The 20,690-nt window shown below is 36.2% G+C and overlaps 1 protein-coding gene across 1 annotated transcript in view; it reads right to left on the bottom strand.

Moving 5' to 3' along the window:
* Window positions 1–20,690, bottom strand: part of wwc3 (WWC family member 3) — a 116,183-nt gene that overhangs the window by 56,046 nt on the left and 39,447 nt on the right. Inside the window, exons 2-3 of the mRNA XM_041791128.1 lie at window positions 10,214–10,323; window positions 3,852–4,052 (exon numbers count right to left, since the gene is read on the bottom strand). Of these exons, the coding sequence (XP_041647062.1) occupies window positions 3,852–4,052; window positions 10,214–10,323 (311 nt within the window). The remainder of the gene's footprint in view (window positions 1–3,851; window positions 4,053–10,213; window positions 10,324–20,690) is intronic.

Consider the following 20,690-nt stretch of genomic DNA (forward strand, 5'->3'; position numbering starts at 1 on the left):
TCAGCCAGCAGACATGGAAGCTTCTGTTTGCCGTTCATCCCGGTGAATTGTTTTTGTTTGCTGGTGAAAAGGGGGAGGAACCTGAAAGTGCAGCACTGTTTCCACGGGTGCATAGCCTGTCCTCTTTAGGATCCAGCTTTGTCTGTGGCGTCCTGTCTCCATGGCCAGGTTGTGCTGACCGAGTCTATACCTGGTCAAACATTCCCTCAGCTGTGGATCAGTCAGGGTACTTAAGTAGGGCTTGATTTCAATCATCGATTCATCGGATGATTATTTTCTCAATTCAGTGATGATGGTGGGGTCCCTTAATCAAAAATTGAACATGGATATTTCAAAGCTATAAAATTCATATTAGAGTTAATATATTCTTAACATTAAAAGAAAACTATTTTTTAGTTCTGTTAAATCAAATACTTTAGGATCATACTAATGACAACAGCCTGGGGATATTATTTAAAAGACTCTTATAGTGGGTATTGTTTTTTATTACGTCCTCTTGTAGTTATGTCATCCCAGAGGATGAAGGAGGCCACAGGTAAGCCTCAGCTCCTTAAAGTTATCAATATAATGATTACTTAAAAGCATTTGTCATTCACTCATTCAACAAGCTAACGTTAGTTCATTGATGCTTGTTGTCAGACTGACCCGCACTCACAGACGGACACACACACTATCTCTCCTCTCTGTCACACACACACACACACACACCCCCACACACACACACACACCCCACACGCACACAACTAGTCCTCTCGCCCTATGACTGCAGCTCACGCTTGTCCTTCCTCTCTGCTGTTGAAGTTTAGGTGGACATTTAGAACAAAGTGAGGCAAATATCATGGATTACATGAACACCTGCTATTTTTAGTAGGGCTGACAGCTTCAAGTCGATTGGTCGATTAATTGATCGGAAAGCTTTAGGTCGACCAAGATCACCCTGGTCGGCGAATCGCCCCCCCCCACCCCTAGACGCTGGGCTGGGGGCAAAAGCCTGTGAGCAGCTGAGAGAGAGAGACGTGCTGCTGGGAACAGGAGCAATGCAGCTCCTGGAATTACAGGTAGAGAAGCACACAAAGCTACCAGAGTGGGATATTTTCTGATATTTTACAGTACTAACGCTCAGAAACAACACATCAACACAAAGTTGCAGGCTGTTTGTATTGAAGTGGCGCTGCTGAGTCTCTCTGCTCTGCCCTCCCTCAGTGCATCAACTCCCGCGGTCAGTGTAATTTACCTGTCAGCAAATAGGCTGTGTAGTATAATGTATAAGTGTTCACGTTAGCTTTAGCTTCTCTTACAGTCACACAGAAAGGAGAGGTGATAAAAGGCGATGTCAGCTGGTCATTAAGTCCAGACGAGCGAACTTTTTTCCTCTCACCTCCGTAAATAAACGTTGCATGCTGCCTGCTTTATGCTCGTAAATGACACAGCACGGGCTGGATCAAGTGATCATGTTATTAGTTACCATTACAAACGAATGAAAAACGAGGATCTGAGGTTATTTTGTAGGCTGTATGAGTTTGAAGAGTTACTGCGCCGGGATCACGGAGATCAATGGCAGGTGCGCACTGATCATCTCTCAATTAATTATATAGTAAGACATGATGAGCCGAAAAGATGTATTAATGCTTCCAAAGACTAGTTACGTTCATTTTAGGATTATTTAGAGTACCAAGCAGGTGCAGTGAGGAGCCTGGATGGATTGAATTAGTCCCCTACGAGGTAACTTTTTATAATGAATGAAATTTTTTACCTGAACGACCAATCGATTAATTGATGCCTGGGTGCGATTTTGGTCGACCAAGTTTTTCTTTGGTGGACTACAGCCCTAATTTTTAGATCGCTTAGCGTCTTGTCCCCATCATGAGACACGGTTGATGATCAATATACAGTGCTTAACAAATGTAGTAGACCATCTGTCATATTTGTCTCAAAGACCATCCAGCATCATGAAGTGCTTTAATGCGGACTCTTTCATTTTCAGTCAGCTCTCCACGTTTTACCATTTTGAACAGAAATGAGGAATTTCAAACTGAATTCACCCAAATTTGAGCCGGCTCACTGGGCTTCTCTGAGAAGTCCGAAATGAATCAAGCATAACATTCAACCACTAAAACTCATTTTTCTGTTCAGGAATGCAAGTAAATAACTATAATTTGACATATTAATCAAGAAATAATGATGTGCTTTACTATTATTTCAGGTTTTTTGTAAATCAGTCAATTTAAAAATTCATGGATAACAATAATAATTCTATTTTAGCATTAAAAATATCATTTGGGTTAAAGAGCTTCTACATATTGGTGTATTAACCATTGCAGAAACATCAAAAATGATTTTGGTAATTACCAATGCTGTTAATTTAGGGCAGCTGTGGCATAAACCTTACTTTGGTTAGGGTTAGGGTGGTCTAATACATTTGTTAAGCACTGTATCTACTCAATTTTTCTGCTAATCATCAGAGTAGAGAAGTACCAAACTAAGCGAAAATAAAGTTTATCAGCGGTCTGTGTGTGACGTAAACAGCTCTGTGCCACACCAAGTAACGCCATAATCGCGTGACACAACGAATCGATACATAAATTTGTTTCCAACACATTTAATTATCGATTTTTATTGATTCGTTGTTGCAGCCTTATACAGTCTGAAACTGCACATTCCCTTTTAATGGATACATAGCATTCCACTTTGTTTTTTTGGTTGTTTTTTGCCAACCAGTGAAATAGTTTTCCTTTTGTTGCTGAATATTCTGGTTTCATCTGGTTTGTGTCTGAGGACTCTGCAGGTGAACAGAGTCTCTGTACCAGAGGGGGGCGCTCTCAGCAGTCTCTCTGGAGGTCAGGGCTTTGTTATGCAGCATGTCGGGCTCGCTTTCCTTTAGATGAGTCTGAAATTTAAACGCTCTCTTCTGTATTTTAATGAGTAAAGAATATTGCCCTAGATCTGCTCTGCATGCATTATTTGGTGACTTCTGTTGATCACAGAGGATAGATTTACAGAACTCTGCATGCAGAGTCTCAGTCTGACGTTTGTCCCATTCCCAACACCAGACCTCGCAACCATAGAGAGCAATGGGTGCTACAACTGAGTCGAACATTTAAGTGAGATTTGAACGTGAATTTCTAATTTGACTGAGTAAAAAGCCCTTTATACCTTGTCCCTCAGGTTGGTCACAGCTTTATTAACATTACCTTTGGTGCTGATGTTAAGGTTGAGGTAAGTGGAGTTTTTAATGTAGAGTAATGACCATGGGCTATATATATTAAAGAGTAAGATGGAGGTAAGTAATAATGTCGTGTTACCTTCTTTAGTCAGCCTGATTCCAGGTTGGATATCATTTCTCAACAACCCACCAAGAGTTTGCTTTGCTGACAGGATTCCCCAAAAATACAGGAGATCAGACCTCAAATATCAACCATGTTAGATTTTTAGGATTTGAATGCCTTTGAGCTAGTCGCATCACTCTCCACACGCATCAAGATAAGAGCCTTAATACCATCATGGGGAATCAAGCTAAAAACTTACTGTGTACCAGGTTTGACCAGGAGCTCAATCAGTGATTATAAAGCATGTACAACAGCATTCACATTTGCAGACAGGCTTTCTTTTAGCCTTTCAGCTGTGTAACAGGCTGTACAATTTCAATATTTTTAATGTTTCCAATAAATTTAAGAGAGAAACAGTTTCTCATTTTCTTTCCTTTTCCAGACAGTCAGCAAACCTTTAATATCTTACACTTTTTTAAAGTTGCATTTTATCTGACAGTTTTACCTCCTCCCCTTCCACCTGCCTGCTTCAGAGAGTGCTGATCTGATTGGTTGAAAGGTGAGCTGAATGTCAGCGTGTCTTACTGCTGGTGATGGAGCGGTTATCCTCTGAGAGCTCGTGGAAGAGCAACATTTCCTGCTGAGCCAGCTCCAGGCGCTGCTGCTTGATCATGTACATCTCCTTCTTGGCTTTGAGGGCCTCCTGGGCCACAACCAGGTACTCTTTTAGCATCCGCTCCTGCTCCTGCCGCCATTGAGTCCGCGGGTTCTCGATCTGGGTGGTTTCTGACACAAAGACACAACATGGAGTCAAAATGACAAGTCTCAAACAAATATCCTTCAGTGATTTAGTATAGGGCTGGGCAATTAATCGCAAATTAGATTAAACTGCAACATGGCCTACTGCAATTTACAAATTGCAGAAGTTGTAATATTTTTTAAACTTGAAATATGTCAAAACAGAAGTTTAATTCATTCATTTTATGCAGCTTTACTAGCTTCACCTCCTCCACCCCAGCCACCTTCTTTATAGCTTAAAGCTGGTTGCATCCTCATTTTCAGATTCATGCTTCTATGGATTAAATGATTCTGAAATTATTTCATTTTTTTTCAATACACATTGTCCTTTATGTGTCCATCCATATGGAGGTTTCTAGTTGTGGTCCCTGGAAAGTTAAAGCAGCTGCTTGACTAAACCAGGTAGCATCTTTAGAGCAGAGCCTTCACTGCCACGTTAAACTGTAGGCTATATCCATTTTGCAATGAAATGACAAAATGTCTAAGTGTTCCTGACTGGAAGTAGGTAATAATATTGATTTACTGAAAAATGCATAACCTGAGTGATCTAAAAATAATCGCATATTAAATCGCAATTGCGATATTGGGGAAAAAAAATTGCTATTAGATTATTTTTGCAAATCGTTCAGCCCTAATTTAGTATTTTAGTGATAAACAAATAAAGTCAAGTGAAAATTCAGGTAAGTTAGAAGTGGGATCCTACTTTATTTTGATCATCTAGCCCAGTTGAAGGAGCTGATTTATGCCTGGATGTGTTTGTATGCAAACGGTCTGTTTATATTTGTGCACTTTCACCTGTTAATGACTCACCATGCAAATTAAAATCCTAATTATTATCAATTAGACTTACAAATAGTTAAAAGACTAGCTGAATTCTATTGTCTACATTCATGAAAGCTCTTGCAGACTTGTTACACCCTAACATTTTAAATTGCGTCTTCGCTCAGCTGAACGCTGTGAAGCTTTGTCAAAGCTCCACGATAAAGTGTGTGCACTAAAACTTTATAAATAAGTCAAAAGGCACTTCTTCACAGTCCCCTTATTATGTTGTAGGCCATCACCACAAATATGCACTGGTGCGCAGAGATACTGAGCTCAAATGCAGTTACTTTACTCTGAGTAAAGATCAGCCTCCTGTCTGAGAGAGCTGATGGAAGTGTGCTGGTTTTTATGAAGCAGGAACTTTTCAGAAATCAGGGGAAAGTTCCACCTCTGCATGACTTTAAATAAATGATGACAAATGATGAATAAATAAGGTCGATAAATATTATGTAATCACTGCAATTACTAAGCCATATCAAGGAGAAAGATCATCCTGAGACTCCCTGCTGCTTTTCCATGCAGTCACATTTTTATGCACCGTTATGCATGACAAGGATGTGACTGTTCATTTATTCTTAGCTTTAACTTAACTTTGTCAAGGTGTGCATCAGTGAACATCAGTACTGCTATTCCTTTAATAAACACACTGTCTGTTATTCTGGATAGCAAATATAGACCGTCAGAATCCGTGCTCGATGGAGGCAGAACTGGACAGAACTGTTGCCGCATGTGGGAGTGGATGGTACTGATTTTAGGATTAAGAAAAGCGTCATGGCTTTAGCCACCATCATGTTTGCCCCAATAAACAGTTGTTGGGTTTGAATGACAGAAGAAGCCAGGTTTTATTTTGGTTTTTAAACTGCACAGTTTGCAGATTGCTCTTTATGTGTTATCATCATCTCTGCTGACACAAACCTTGAGTTCGCATTTAATCTGAAAACGCCTTCAATGACAGCTGCCACCTTCACTGACCTGTTCTGGTGAGGTGCATCCTAGTCCAGAGAATACTAGCTAGTACTTGCTGTACCTGCTAGGTGTGTCCAAATACATGATGGCTTACATTTGTCCCCAGCACTAGTTCCTCATGTTGGCTGTACAGATCCTCAGAAATGAAGACAAAGCGGATGGGAGATGCCGCACAGATGTTTGGTACATTATATCATTATGCACTGAGAAAAATATGCCTGTCAAACCAGCAGGAACAGATAAACTTGGCTTAGAGGATGACTTTTAAATACCTGAAAAAAAGTGTTTTGGTCCAGTGAGCTACCGTGTGAACTGGTGACTTTTAGCAGGGTGCATCCAGAGCTGCCTGCATTAATTTTTAAATTCATTCACAACAGATCAGATGAGAGTATTTGGAAGATACGATGAAAACCATGAAAGGCATTCACAAGGCCTCTGTTTTCATTAGCTGCTGTTAACGATGACATCTACGGGTGCATTCAGCTGAAAGCTACCAGTTAATACTGTCACTAAATAAATTGGGAGATGCACAAATTTGTCTGATATACTAAAAATTATAAATTCATTCTAGCCAATACAAATATCAATGCAGACATTTAAGAATGAGCAAAGAAACAAACTTCAGCCCTAAGAACACATTTTAACCCTCAGGCATCGCTAATGACATTTTTGTCCTTAATGACTCTAAAGGGTAGTAAATTAAAGTGATGCCTGAGGATTAAATATAGGAAATAAAGATGAACAGGGTTAAAGTCTTCAGTCAATGTAGGGCTGGTGATCCTACCTACAACTCCACAAATTCACATACACCCACAGCCACTGCAGGCTGATATTTACAGCCGGTATAGGCCAATATTCACAGCTGATGCAAATATCAGCAGAAATCTTCAAATCTGCCAATATCACGCTAAAAATTAGCTTTTAAAGCCAACATACTGATACTAATATCATGTCTATAATATCGTGCATCCCTAGTCAGAGTGAAACACTGCTCTTTAATCCAAAATAATCCTCCGCTAACTGTCTTAGCACCTATATCCTCCTCACTAGGAAGGGACAGTGTTGTTAAGCACTATTTTGCACTATAAAATGGGGATCAAGTTTTTTCAAAGGCTGTGTCAGGTTATACTTATTCATAACTGGTTCACTTCACTTGGGAATGTAGACGTTAACAAAAAGGACTGAATGCTGGTGGTGCTAGCACTGCTAACCTTAGCCACATCCTGTAAACCTACTCTGCAGAGTTACGGCGTTCAGAAGTTGGCTTACAGAATCTATTCACTTAATTTTATACTAGGCAGCTCAATGCAATTATATTTCACGTTTTATGGAATGAGAAATTATACACCTAGGAACATCACTACCGTATATGGAGGAAAATGTCGGCGAGACGGAACGCTGATGAAGGATTCTGACCCCCCTCATCAGTCTGAGTTTATCTTACTTAACTACTGTCAGATGTTTACAATGCTTCAGTAACATGCAGGCAGGTTTATTAACAGTTATGCTCATGACACCACAGGACACATACAAGCTGAAAACAACAAGCACGTCTCTGGCTTTAGTGCGTACCCAGATTTGAAAGCATTGTACAAGAAAACATTTTCACACATTTAGAAAATAAATCTGGAAAGGCTATATCTACTCAAGTCATCAGTCTCACAGCTTATTACATGACACATTAACTTATTACATGCACTCAAATGACTGTAATGGAGACGTTTTGGGGGTACCTGTACTTTGTGAACATTTTGAAATCGGTACTTTAACTTCAACTTAAGTGAGTTTTAACCAGACTAAGGGTACTTTTACATGAGTATTATACTCTGATACTTTTTCCACCTTTGCTGACAATACAGTAGCACATGGAGAGAATAATTCCACATCACATCTCTAAACAGCTGCTGGACACAGCAAAGACTGGAGTGTTGACCTCCAGGGTTCAACATTTCAGGGTTGATTTTTACTCCATTCTGAGTGAAATGGTTTTACTGTTATTTCACAGTCTTGATCCACCAGTGTTAGTAAAACTCTGTAAAGAGTCCCCTGATCTAAGTATCGCCACGGCAATTTCAAATCTGGGGGTTTAATTATTGTTGCACTATGAGGGAAGTTATCTACTGGGTTGGAGTTCCCACCTGACTACAGGTGTTCCTAAAGGACATACAGAGCATTCTTCATCAGGATTCATTGCCTCACCATGAGGATAACTCTCCGCCTTGTTCTTTCTCAGGAAACACACCTTGCCACAAATTTTCAAGAGTTACAGCAACTCCTATCATAATGTAAAATATTTAAGTCAAAAGTGTTGTTTATTATATACAGTGTGGACCAATATAGACAACTTTAAAGTGTTACATTTAAATATATTATATATTCATATATATATATATGAATGTAATTGACACGGTCAATTGTGCTGGGTATTATACTTTACCTGAACCACCAGGTTTGGGATCGATTATCATGTTGTTCTTACCAGTAAGGAAGGATCATATTTGACTTTCCAGCCACCCAGTAGCTACTTAACACTCAGTACTTAAAGTAAACTTTAAATCAAATACTATTTACTTGAGTAGATTTATCGACCAGAGCTTTGACTTTAGTACATTTTAACCAGAGTAACTGTACTTTTGCTCCACTACAACAGTCATGAACTTTTTACATCTCTGTGAAAAAACGTTAAAACAGGAAAGAAAAAACGAAGCAAAAACTTTCAAACAAAGTTTATCACCTCAAAATTTACAACTCTGATACAAATCAAGTTATCTTAAGTGCTAATTAGAAAGCCATGCACCTGATACCTAAGAAAGAAAAACCAACAATGGTCACTGAAATAACTAGAAAATGACAAAGGCAATAATGACTGAAAATTAACAAATGAAAATCAGACACCAGCAGCCCTAGAAAAGATGTAAAATAATGTGACAAAAGGGAAATTTTAAACTCAGGTGTGTCCTGTAATTAGCATCACAGATGTCTTCAAACCTGTAATCAGTCAGTCTGCCTGTTAAAGGCTGAAAGTCCTACTTGTGCAATTTGGTATCATGGTGTGGACCACACTGAACGTGGGGCACAGAAAGCTAAGGAGACAGTTGTCCCAGGAGATTAGAGACAATGATAGACCGGCATGTTAAAGGTAAAGGCTAAGACCATCTCCAAGCACCTCCATGTTCCTGTGACTACAGCTGACCAGACTATTCAGATGTTTAAGGTCCCCGGGACTGTAGCCAACCTCCCTGGACAAAGAGACAGATAATAAGAACGAGAACCAAAGAGCCCAGAACAACTTCCAAACAGATTAGAGGCCAACTCCAAGGTTAAAGTCCATCAGAGTCAGAACGCACCATCATCACTGTTTGAGCTAAAGTCGACTTAATGGAAGACGACCAAGGTAGACTCCACTGTTGAAAGCAAATCATAAAAAAGCCAGACTGGAATTTGGCAAAATGCATACTAACAATCCACAAAGATTCTGAGAGAATGTCCTCTGGATGGACGAGACAATACTGGAGCTTTTTGGACAGTCACATCAGCTCGATGTTCACAGACGCAGAGATGAAGCATCCAAGGAAAGCAGACTGTAGCTACTGTGGAACATGGAGAAGGCTCTGTTATGTTCTGGGGCTGCTTTGCTGCATCTGGCACAGGGGGTCTTGAATCTGTGCAGGGTCCAATGAAATCTCAAAACTATCAATGCATTCTGGAGCCACATGTGCTGCCCGGTGTCAGGAAGCTTGGTCTCAGTCTCAGGTCATGGGTCCACCAACAGCATAATGAGCCCAAACACAGAGCTAAAAACAGCCAAGAACGGCTAAGAACCAAACACTGGACTATTCTGAAGTGGCCTTCTATTAGTCCTGATCTAAACCCCAGTGAACATCTGTGGAAGGAGCTGAAACAGTCTGAAGAAGGAACCCTTCAAACCTGAGACAGTTGGAGTAGTTTGATCACCAGAAGAGGGCCAAAATACCTGGGACAGGTGCAGAAGCCTGATTGAGAGCTACAGAAATCACTTGATTGCAGCGATTCCCCTTTAATAGGTTGTCAACAAAATATAAAGTTAAGGGTGCTATCATTTTAGTCCAGTTTCATTAGTTTGTTTTCTAGAATGATTCTGCTGAAGCACAATTCAAAAACAATGTCTGGTATTATTAGTTAATTCTGTAAGTTTGTATTCATTATTACTTTAGTCAGTTTCCAGTTTTTTGCAGTGACCACTGAAAGGGTGGAAGGGTTCCAACTATTTTGTCCATGTGTATATGTCTCTGTAGTAAAATCTGAGTCCAAGATCATTCTCAGTTATATATCTTTATTTTTTTACTTATTTTGGTGATCTAAGGTCAAAGTTATGTACTCACTGTTGATGTGGTCAATGTAGTAAACTCCCACTTGCTGGTCATAAACTTCTTCCCACCCCAGAGGAAGTTCATCTCCAACACAGTCAGCAAACGTCAGCGGTTTGGTGATCCTGAAATAACATTGGAAGGAAATGACATTCAGTGCAACAGTTATACCTCATAATTCACCTCAATATTAGTCTAAGAAACAAAAAACAAAGTTCCACATAATTTACACTCGGATATTCGCGATATAGTCATTTTATACATTGTGGGTAACAAAAGCCAGGAAACATTAAGTATACTTGATATATCGCCCAGCCCTACTTTATAGCATAAAGCTTCACCTCCTCCCTCAGCCTCCTCCTTTATAGCTTAAAGCTTCACCTCCACCCCAGCCTCCTCCTTTATAGCTTAAAACTTCACCTCCTCCACCTCCAGCCTCCTCCTTTATAGCATAAAGCTTCTCCTCCTCCACCCCAGCCTCCTCCTTTATAGCATAAAGCTTCACCTCCACCCCAGCCTCCTCCATAAAGCTTGTTGAACCATTAGTGAGATTTATGCTGCTTTGCAGTAATAGCTTTGGAATTTACTATATTCAGTACACATAATCATTAATGTATCTATCCATATAGAAGTTTCTAGCAAAGCCTGCTGCTTGATTAACCCAAGGAGTGTCTTGTGAGCAGAGCCTTCTCCGTTACGTAAAACTGAGATCAATATTGCTATAAAATGTTAAAATGTATGACGAGAGTTTAAAATTGCCAGCACTTTGAAAAACTGCATCAGTTTCATAAGGAAGTTTCTCAGTAGAGGAGTAAATCTGTAGCAAACTTCTGCTTTCTTTCTAAGTTGCAAAAACATGTTGGCAATGTTTTGGCAGTGATGGGAAACTCCTCAAGCTTCTACTCTAAATATATTTTGGCTCCCCAGAGATTGAGACCAAATGATCTCTGTGCCACATGTTAATTTGTGTTCACTCTGTCCTCAGGTGTTGTCATGGGTTTTAAATGATTCAGTTTGCTGTTCTAATTTGACCTGAGGAGAATATCAACGCCACCACAAAACAGATTTATCCTTTCATCTGTTCTGTGATTTACAAGCATGTGTGATTTACAAGGACACAGGGGTGCTCAGTTTAGTAGTCCTCAAGGAAGGAACACATCAGCGCACGTGGTCAATTTTGTGGTTTAAACTTTAATATAACAGCCAACTTATCGAGAATTATTCAGAATAAATTGTGCTTGGGCTATAAATACAGTAAAAGGGACATCCAGGTCAGGCTAAACCATGGTTTCACACTCTTCGTCTGTCACTTCTGTTACACTGAGAATAGTTGGGATGTTTTCTAAGGATGAACATTAATGGTGTGACTTTGGTATCATCAGATAGTAACTGATAAAGGTAATTATCTCTTCAGCAGACATCTGAATTTCAGCAGATATTTACAGCTAATATACCTGCCAAGAACAGCTGTGAACATCAGCTGCAGGATGAATATCATGAAAACTTTATTTCCTTCTCCCGTCAATTAATTCAAGAAGTGAAAATTCTTCATGTTTTAGATTCAACATTATGAAGTGAAATAGTTCAAAACTGTTTTGTTTTAATCTAGATGATGACAGATTACAGCTCACAAAAATGAAAAATCCGCGATCTCAAAAGACTTTAGTACTTGAATATCACAAAATAGTATAGGTATAGTATAAGGTATAGTGTTTATTATAATATTAATGATAAACACTGGTCTATTATAAGAGGGTATAGTCTATTATAATATTAATGGTTAACACTGGTCTATTATAATAGGGTATAGTCTTTATTATAATATTAATGATTAACACTGGTCTATTATAATAGGGTATAGTCTTTATTATAATATTAATGATTAACACTGGTCTATTATAATAGGGTATAGTCTTTATAATAATATTAATGATTAACACTGGTCTACTTTAATAGGGAATAGTCTTTATTATAATATTAATGATTAACACTGGTCTATTATAATAGGGTATAGTCTTTGTTATAATATTAATGATTAACACTGGTCTATTGTAATAGAATATAGTCTATTATAATATTAATGATTAACACTGGTCTATTATAATAGGGTATAGTCTTTATTATAATATTAATGATTAACACTGGTCTATTATAATAGGGTATAGTCTTTATTATAATATTAATGATTAACACTGGTCTATTATAATAGGGAAAATTCTTTATTATAATATTAATGATTAACACTGGTCTATTATAATAGGGAAAATTCTTTATTATAATATTAATGATTAACACTGGTCTATTATAATAGGGAAAATTCTTTATTATAATATTAATGATTAACACTGGTCTATTATAACAGGGAAAATTCTTCATTATAATATTAATGATTAACACTGGTCTATTATAATAGGGTATAGTCTTTATTATAATATTAATGATTAACACTGGTCTATTATAACAGGGAAAATTCTTCATTATAATATTAATGATTAACACTGGTCTATTATAATAGGGAAAATTCTTTATTATAATATTAATGATTAACACTGGTCTATTATAATAGGGAAAATTCTTTATTATAATATTAATGATTAACACTGGTCTATTATAATAGGGAAAATTCTTTATTATAATATTAATGATTAACACTGGTCTATTATAATAGGGAAAATTCTTTATTATAATATTAATGATTAACACTGGTCTATTATAATAGGGAAAATTCTTTATTATAATATTAATGATTAACACTGGTCTATTATAATAGGGAAAATTCTTTATTATAATATTAATGATTAACACTGGTCTATTATAACAGGGAAAATTATTCATTATAATATTAATGATTAACACTGGTCTATTATAATAGGGTATAGTCTTTATTATAATATTAATGATTAACACTGGTCTATTATAATAGGATATAGTCCATTATAATATTTATGATTAACACTGGTCTATTATAATAGGATATAGTCTTTATTATAATATTAATGATTAACACTGGTCTATTATAATAGGGTATAGTCTTTATTATAATATTAATGATTAACACTGGTCTATTATAATAGGGTATAGTCTTTATTATAATATTAATGATTAACACTGGTCTATTATAATAGGATATAGTCTATTATACTATTTATGATTAACACTGGTCTATTATAATAGGATATAGTCTATTATACTATTTATGATTAACACTGGTCTATTATAATAGGATATAGTCCATTATAATATTTATGATTAACACTGGTCTATTATAATAGGATATAGTCCATTATAATATTTATGATTAACACTGGTCTATTATAATAGGATATAGTCCATTATAATATTTATGATTAACACTGGTCTATTATAATAGGATATAGTCCATTATAATATTTATGATTAACACTGGTCTATTATAATAGGATATAGTCTTTATTATAATATTAATGATTAACACTGGTCTATTATAATAGGGTATAGTCTTTATTATAATATTAATGATTAACACTGGTCTATTATAATAGGATATAGTCTTTATTATAATATTAATGATTAACACTGGTCTATTATAATAGGGTATATTCTTTATTATAATATTAATGATTAACACTGGTCTATTATAATAGGGTATAGTCTTTATTATAATATTAATGATTAACACTGGTCTATTATAATAGGGTATAGTCTTTATTATAATATTAATGATTAACACTGGTCTATTATAATAGGGTATATTCTTTATTATAATATTAATGATTAACACTGGTCTATTATAATAGGGTATAGTCTTTATTATAATATTTATGATTAACACTGGTCTATTATAATAGGATATAGTCCATTATAATATTTATGATTCACACTGGTCTATTATAATAGGATATAGTCTATTATACTATTTATGATTAACACTGGTCTATTATAATAGGATATAGTCCATTATAATATTTATGATTAACACTGGTCTATTATAATAGGATATAGTCTATTATAATATTAATGATTAACACTGGTCTATTATAATAGGGTATAGTCTATTATAATATTTATGATTAACACTGGTCTATTATAATAGGGTATAGTCTTTATTATAATATTTATGATTAACACTGGTCTATTATAATAGGATATAGTCTATTATAATATTTATGATTAACACTGGTCTATTATAATAGGGTATAGTCTATTATAATATTTATGATTAACACTGGTCTATTATAATAGGGTATAGTCTATTATAATATTTATGATTAACACTGGTCTATTATAATAGGATATAGTCCATTATAATATTTATGATTAACACTGGTCTATTATAATAGGATATAGTCTATTATAATATTAATGATTAACACTGGTCTATTATAATAGGGTATAGTCTTTATTATAATATTAATGATTAACACTGGTCTATTATAATAGGGTATAGTCTTTATTATAATATTAATGATTAACACTGGTCCATTATAATAGGGTATAGTCTATTATAATATTTATGATTAACACTGGTCTATTATAATAGGGTATAGTCTTTATTATAATATTAATGATTAACACTGGTCTATTATAATAGGGTATAGTCTTTATTATAATATTAATGATTAACACTAGTCTATTAAATAGGGTATAGTCTTTATTATAATATTAATGATTAACACTGGTCTATTATATTAGGGTATAGTCTTTATTATAATATTAATGATTAACACTGGTCTATTATAATAGGGTATAGTCTTTATTATAATATTAATGATTAACACTGGTCTATTATAATAGGGTATAGTCTTTATTATAATATTAATGATTAACACTGGTCTATTATAATAGGGTAGAGTCTTTATTATAATATTAATGATTAACACTGGTCTATTATAATAGGGAAAATTCTTCATTATAATATTAATGATTAACACTGGTCTATTATAACAGGGAAAATTCTTCATTATAATATTAATGATTAACACTGGTCTATTATAATAGGGTAGAGTCTTTATTATAATATTTATGATTAACACTGGTCTATTATAACAGGGAAAATTCTTCATTATAATATTAATGATTAACACTGGTCTATTATAATAGGGTAGAGTCTTTATTATAATATTAATGATTAACACTGGTCTATTATAATAGGGTATAGTCTATTATAATATTAATGATTAACACTGGTCTATTATAATAGGGTATAGTCTTTATTATAATATTAATGATTAACACTGGTCTATTATAATAGGGTATAGTCTTTATTATAATATTAATGATTAACACTGGTCTATTATAATAGGGTAGAGTCTTTATTATAATATTAATGATTAACACTGGTCTATTATAATAGGGTATAGTCTATTATAATATTTATGATTAACACTGGTCTATTATAATAGGGTATAGTCTTTATTATAATATTAATGATTAACACTGGTCTATTATAATAGGGTATAGTCTTTATTATAATATTTATGATTAACACTGGTCTATTATAATAGAGTATAGTCTTTATTATAATATTTATGATTAACACTGGTCTATTATAATAGGGTATAGTCTTTATTATAATATTTATGATTAACACTGGTCTATTATAATAGGGTATAGTCTTTATTATAATATTTATGATTAACACTGGTCTATTATAATAGGATATAGTCCATTATAATATTTATGATTAACACTGGTCTATTATAATAGGATATAGTCCATTATAATATTTATGATTAACACTGGTCTATTATAATAGGATATAGTCTAATATAATATTAATGATTAACACTGGTCTATTATAATAGGGTATAGTCTTTATTATAATATTAATGATTAACACTGGTCTATTAAATAGGGTATAGTCTTTATTATAATATTAATGATTAACACTGGTCTATTATAATAGGGTATATTCTTTATTATAATATTAATGATGAAGACTGGTCTATTATAATAGGATATAGTCTATTATAATATTTATGATTAACACTGGTCTATTATAATAGGGTATAGTCTTTATTATAATATTAATGATTAACACTGGCCTATAATAATAGGGTATAGTCTTTATTATAATATTTATGATTAACCCTGGTCTATTATATATATATATATATCTATTATATATATCTATTATCTATTATGTTTTTTTTATAAAGTCAATGAAAGCATAAAAAATCAAAGGGGGTAAATATTTTTTCTAAGCTCTGTTAACATGAGAGATAAAAAGTTGTACTACAACTACATGTCATTAATATAGTGATCAAATGACAAGAATAAATGAGTGCCAACTGTAATGATTAATGGAGGAATGTGTATGGAGCTAATGATATGACTGACTCTTTTAATCTACACACATCAGCAAACTGTGAACTCTGGTGACAGCAGCTAATATAGTAACTGTCTGATTACCTTCACTCGGTGCAGACAAAAGGGGGTTCGGTGGCAGTGACCCCTTCGACCGCAGAATGCTCACAATGCAGACGGTGCACGAGGCCTGATCTTGCGGAGGTATGCGCACAATGAAGGGACGGCCCTGGAGAGAGTAGCCCAGGCATCCTGCCCCACATTCCTCAGGAGACAAATGCAGCAGCAGCTCTCCTCTTTGCACACAAACTCCCCTCAATATGAATTAAAGTCCTTTTTGCCAGCAAAGACCTGGTTTTTGGGCCGAAAGCCACCAGCGTGGAGACAGATGCTGATGATTCAAATTAGCTGGAAACTCAGAGGTACTCCAGCTTTCTCATAACTCTCAATAAAGCCTTTGTCGTGTTGCATACCAGCAACATTTAAAGAGACATTTTCTGCATACACAGCTGTTCACTTAACCCCAGGCACCTTTAGTGTGGTCTATTGCTGAGATCTGTTGATTTTGGCACATTTGCATGACATGAAAGCAGTTTTAGGTGACGATCTATCACACAGACCTGTCTGAGACCTTCAATAACACCTTCAATTCAGTAAACTCCCTCTGCATTTTACACATTTTTGGGAAATTCTTCAAGCTAGACATCAGACAAACAGTTTAACATGTATGTTAAAAGTAGTGTTGATCAATCCAATCTGGACTTTAGGTGTAAGAGATAAGGTTTCTATCACAAGATAGGCCTGATGAGGATCTCTGTCTTTATTTTTACCAGAAATGTAAAACGTGCACAGAAGTTTGACTTCAGAATGCAATGATCACCTCTAACCCTGTGTTATCTGTTCTGGGAGCTCAGTTCAGGATCCAGTGAACAAATCCAATACTTGACTCTTCACCAGAGCTCTTCATCGCCCATCCATGCTCACAACAGCAGCAAGAAGTCAACAATTAAGTCCAAAATACTCCCAAGCAATTTAGTAAAAACAAAAGGGACAAGACAAACAAAAGCCACAACATGTCAAAAACCGAGGCCAACTTCACCTGGAAGTCCTCACAGACCCTCAGACACAGAAGTCACACCTACTGTTACCCAGTCTCATCAAAAATGGGCCTTAATACCCTTCTCTGACACACTTTTTCAGCCCATTATGTCTCTACTTGGCAAATATTACTTCCAATTTAAAGATGGACATGAAAGATTTGTAATTGAGAAAACGATGCCATAGTTCAAATGCAAGGACTTTGGTTTGTAAAAATCTGAGTCTGTATCAGCGCTTAGTCAGACAGCAATACAGTAATACTATTTTCCAGGATATTTAAAAACAGTCAGCACATCTCCTCAATGACATGGAACACTAGCTGTGTACTGGGTGCATATTCATTCAGCGTGTGTGTCCATTTCCAGCAGCGGTGGCACTGTCTGTGTTAAAGATGCCCTAAAGGTGAAGGCAGAACTGTTAATGAAAAACAAGTCTCGAGAGGACTCTTTATTTAGGCACACTCATACTCTGTATATCCCAAAAGTATTCACTCACCCATCCAAATAATGTAAATCAGGTGTTCCAGTCACTTCCATGGCCACAGGCGTATAAAATCAAGCACCTAGGCATGCAGACTGTTTCTACAAACATTTGTGAAAGAATGGCTCGCTCTCAGGAGCTCAGTGAATTCCAGCGTGGTACTGTGATAGGATGCCACCTGTGCAACAAGTCCAGTGGTGAAATTTCCTGGCTCCTAAATATTCCACAGTCAACTGTCAGTGGTATTATAACAAAGTGGAAGCCATTGGGAACGACAGCAACTCAGTCACCAAGTGGTAGGCCATGTAAAATGACGGAGCGGGGTCAGCGGATGCTTGGGCGCATGGTGCGCAGAGGTCACCACCTTTCTACAGAGTCAATCTCTACAGACCTCCAAACTTCATGTGGCCTTCAGATTAGCTCAAGAACAGTGGTAGAGAGCTTCATTGAACGGGTTTCCATGGCCAAGCAGCTGCATCCAGGCCATACATCACCAAGTGCAATGCAAAGCATTAGATGCAGTGTTGTGAAGCACGCCGCCACTGGACTCTAGAGCAGTTGAGACGCGTTCTCTGAAATGAAGAATCACGCTTCTCCATCTGGCAATCTGATGGTCGAGTCTGTGTTTGGCGGTTGCCAGGAGAACGGTACTTGTGCCAAGTGTAAAGTTTGGTGGAGGGGGGATTATGGTGTGGGCTTGTTTTTCAGGAGCTGGGCTTGGCCCCTTAGTTCCAGTGGAGGGAACTCTGAATGCTTCAGCATACCAAGAGGTTTTGGACAATTCCATGCTCCCAACTTTGTGGGAACAGTTTGGGGAAGACCCCTTCCTGTTCCAACATGACTGTGTACCAGTGCACAAAGCAAGGTCCATAAAGACATGGATGAGAGAGTTTGGTGTGGATCAACTTGACTGGCCTGCACAGAGTCCTGACCTCAACCCCATAGAACACCTTTGGGATGAATTAGAACGGAGACTGAGAGCCAGGCCTTCTCGTCCAACATCAGTGTGACCTCACAAATGTGCTTCTGGGAGAATGGTCAAAAATTCCCATAAACACACTCCTGAACCTTGTGGAAAGTCTTCCCAGAAGAGTTGAAGCTGTTATAGCTGCAAAGGGTGGACCGACGTCATATTAAACCCTATGGATTAAGAATGGGATGTCACTTAAGTTCATATGTAGGTGAGCAAATACTTCTGGCAATATAGTGTATCTCTCCAATAAGTTGGTTTTGTCTGATCATGTCAGGTTCCTTTAAAGTACATTTGAACCCAAGTAACTGTACTTTTACTTGAGAATAAACGTGTACTTTTTCCACCTCTGGTGAAGTGTGTGAAGAACACTGTGACTAAAATCATTCCCAGTATCCCTACAGTAGACGCTTAGAGTCCTTATTAGCAAACTTTGTCAGAAACTGGGTTTCTTGTACAGAGATAGGTCCAACTTCCACTTTAACTGTAGGAAAAGTCTTATTGAAGCGGTCTCTATGTCAGTGCTAGACTACAGCAATATTGTCTATAGACATGCTGCTGCTTACACTCTTAAATCTCTGGACTGAGTTTATCACTCTGCTCTTAGATTTCTAACAGGAGACCCTTATAACACTCATCACTGTGTTCTGTATAACAAAGTTAGTTGGCTTTCTCTGGCACAGAGGCGTGATGAACACCTGTATCTATTTATTTATAAATCCCTTATTGGATGTACACCATCTTACATAACATCAATGCTAAACTGGTCATCTGGACCTTACCAAACTCGCTCGACTGACCGTCTTATGCTTCAAATTCCACATGTTTACTCTGAACTGGGAAAATTCACTTTTAGCTTTTGTGCTCCAAACATGTGGAATCTTTTACAACACACACTTGATTGACACTCTCATTTCCCTGAGACAATTTGAGTCGATTATTTCAAATCATTTAGCCACAGTTCGTGATTGTTTTTCTGAGTAAAATCTTCTTAACTTTGCTAATAATCTGTACTTAAGTCATTATTATTATTATTATTATTATTATTATTATTATTATTATTACTATCTAAATGTATTATTACTAGTAGTAGTGTTTTAATTTTTATTATTATTTTTATTATTATCCTGTAACTCGACATCATTGTAAATGAGGGAAACCTCAATGATCCTCATCTTTGACTATGAAAACAGATCAGAGTTTGACCTACAGTTGACCCCTTTGCTCTGTAAAACTGGTCTTTGAATCATCAGTTGGGGGAACTACATGCCAGCATCAATAGACCTGATACAACAGAGGAACACTGACCACCAATACCTGTCCATGCTCACATGATCTGCAGATGTCCCATCTTTATTGACAGGGCTTTGGCCGTCAGTAAATTTTAAACTAATGCATCTGTGCAAGAGCTGGGGCAGTGCATGAACATATTCATCATCACTGATACATAAATACGCTGATTTATGAGCTGCGTGTCAGAACACCACGACTGCGGCCTGTCAGAGATTTGGCTCTGCAGAAGATGAAGGGAGAGGACCTACTCCTCTAAAGTCTGGGAACACCTTAAACAGATTCCAACAACATAGCAAGCTATTCACCGTATATATTAATCAATAGATAAATCAGTAAAGTAAGAACTGTTAGGTGCAGCTCAATTCT

This window comes from Cheilinus undulatus, linkage group 7, assembly GCF_018320785.1.
Source record: "Cheilinus undulatus linkage group 7, ASM1832078v1, whole genome shotgun sequence".
NCBI classification, from domain to species: Eukaryota; Metazoa; Chordata; class Actinopteri; order Labriformes; family Labridae; genus Cheilinus; species Cheilinus undulatus.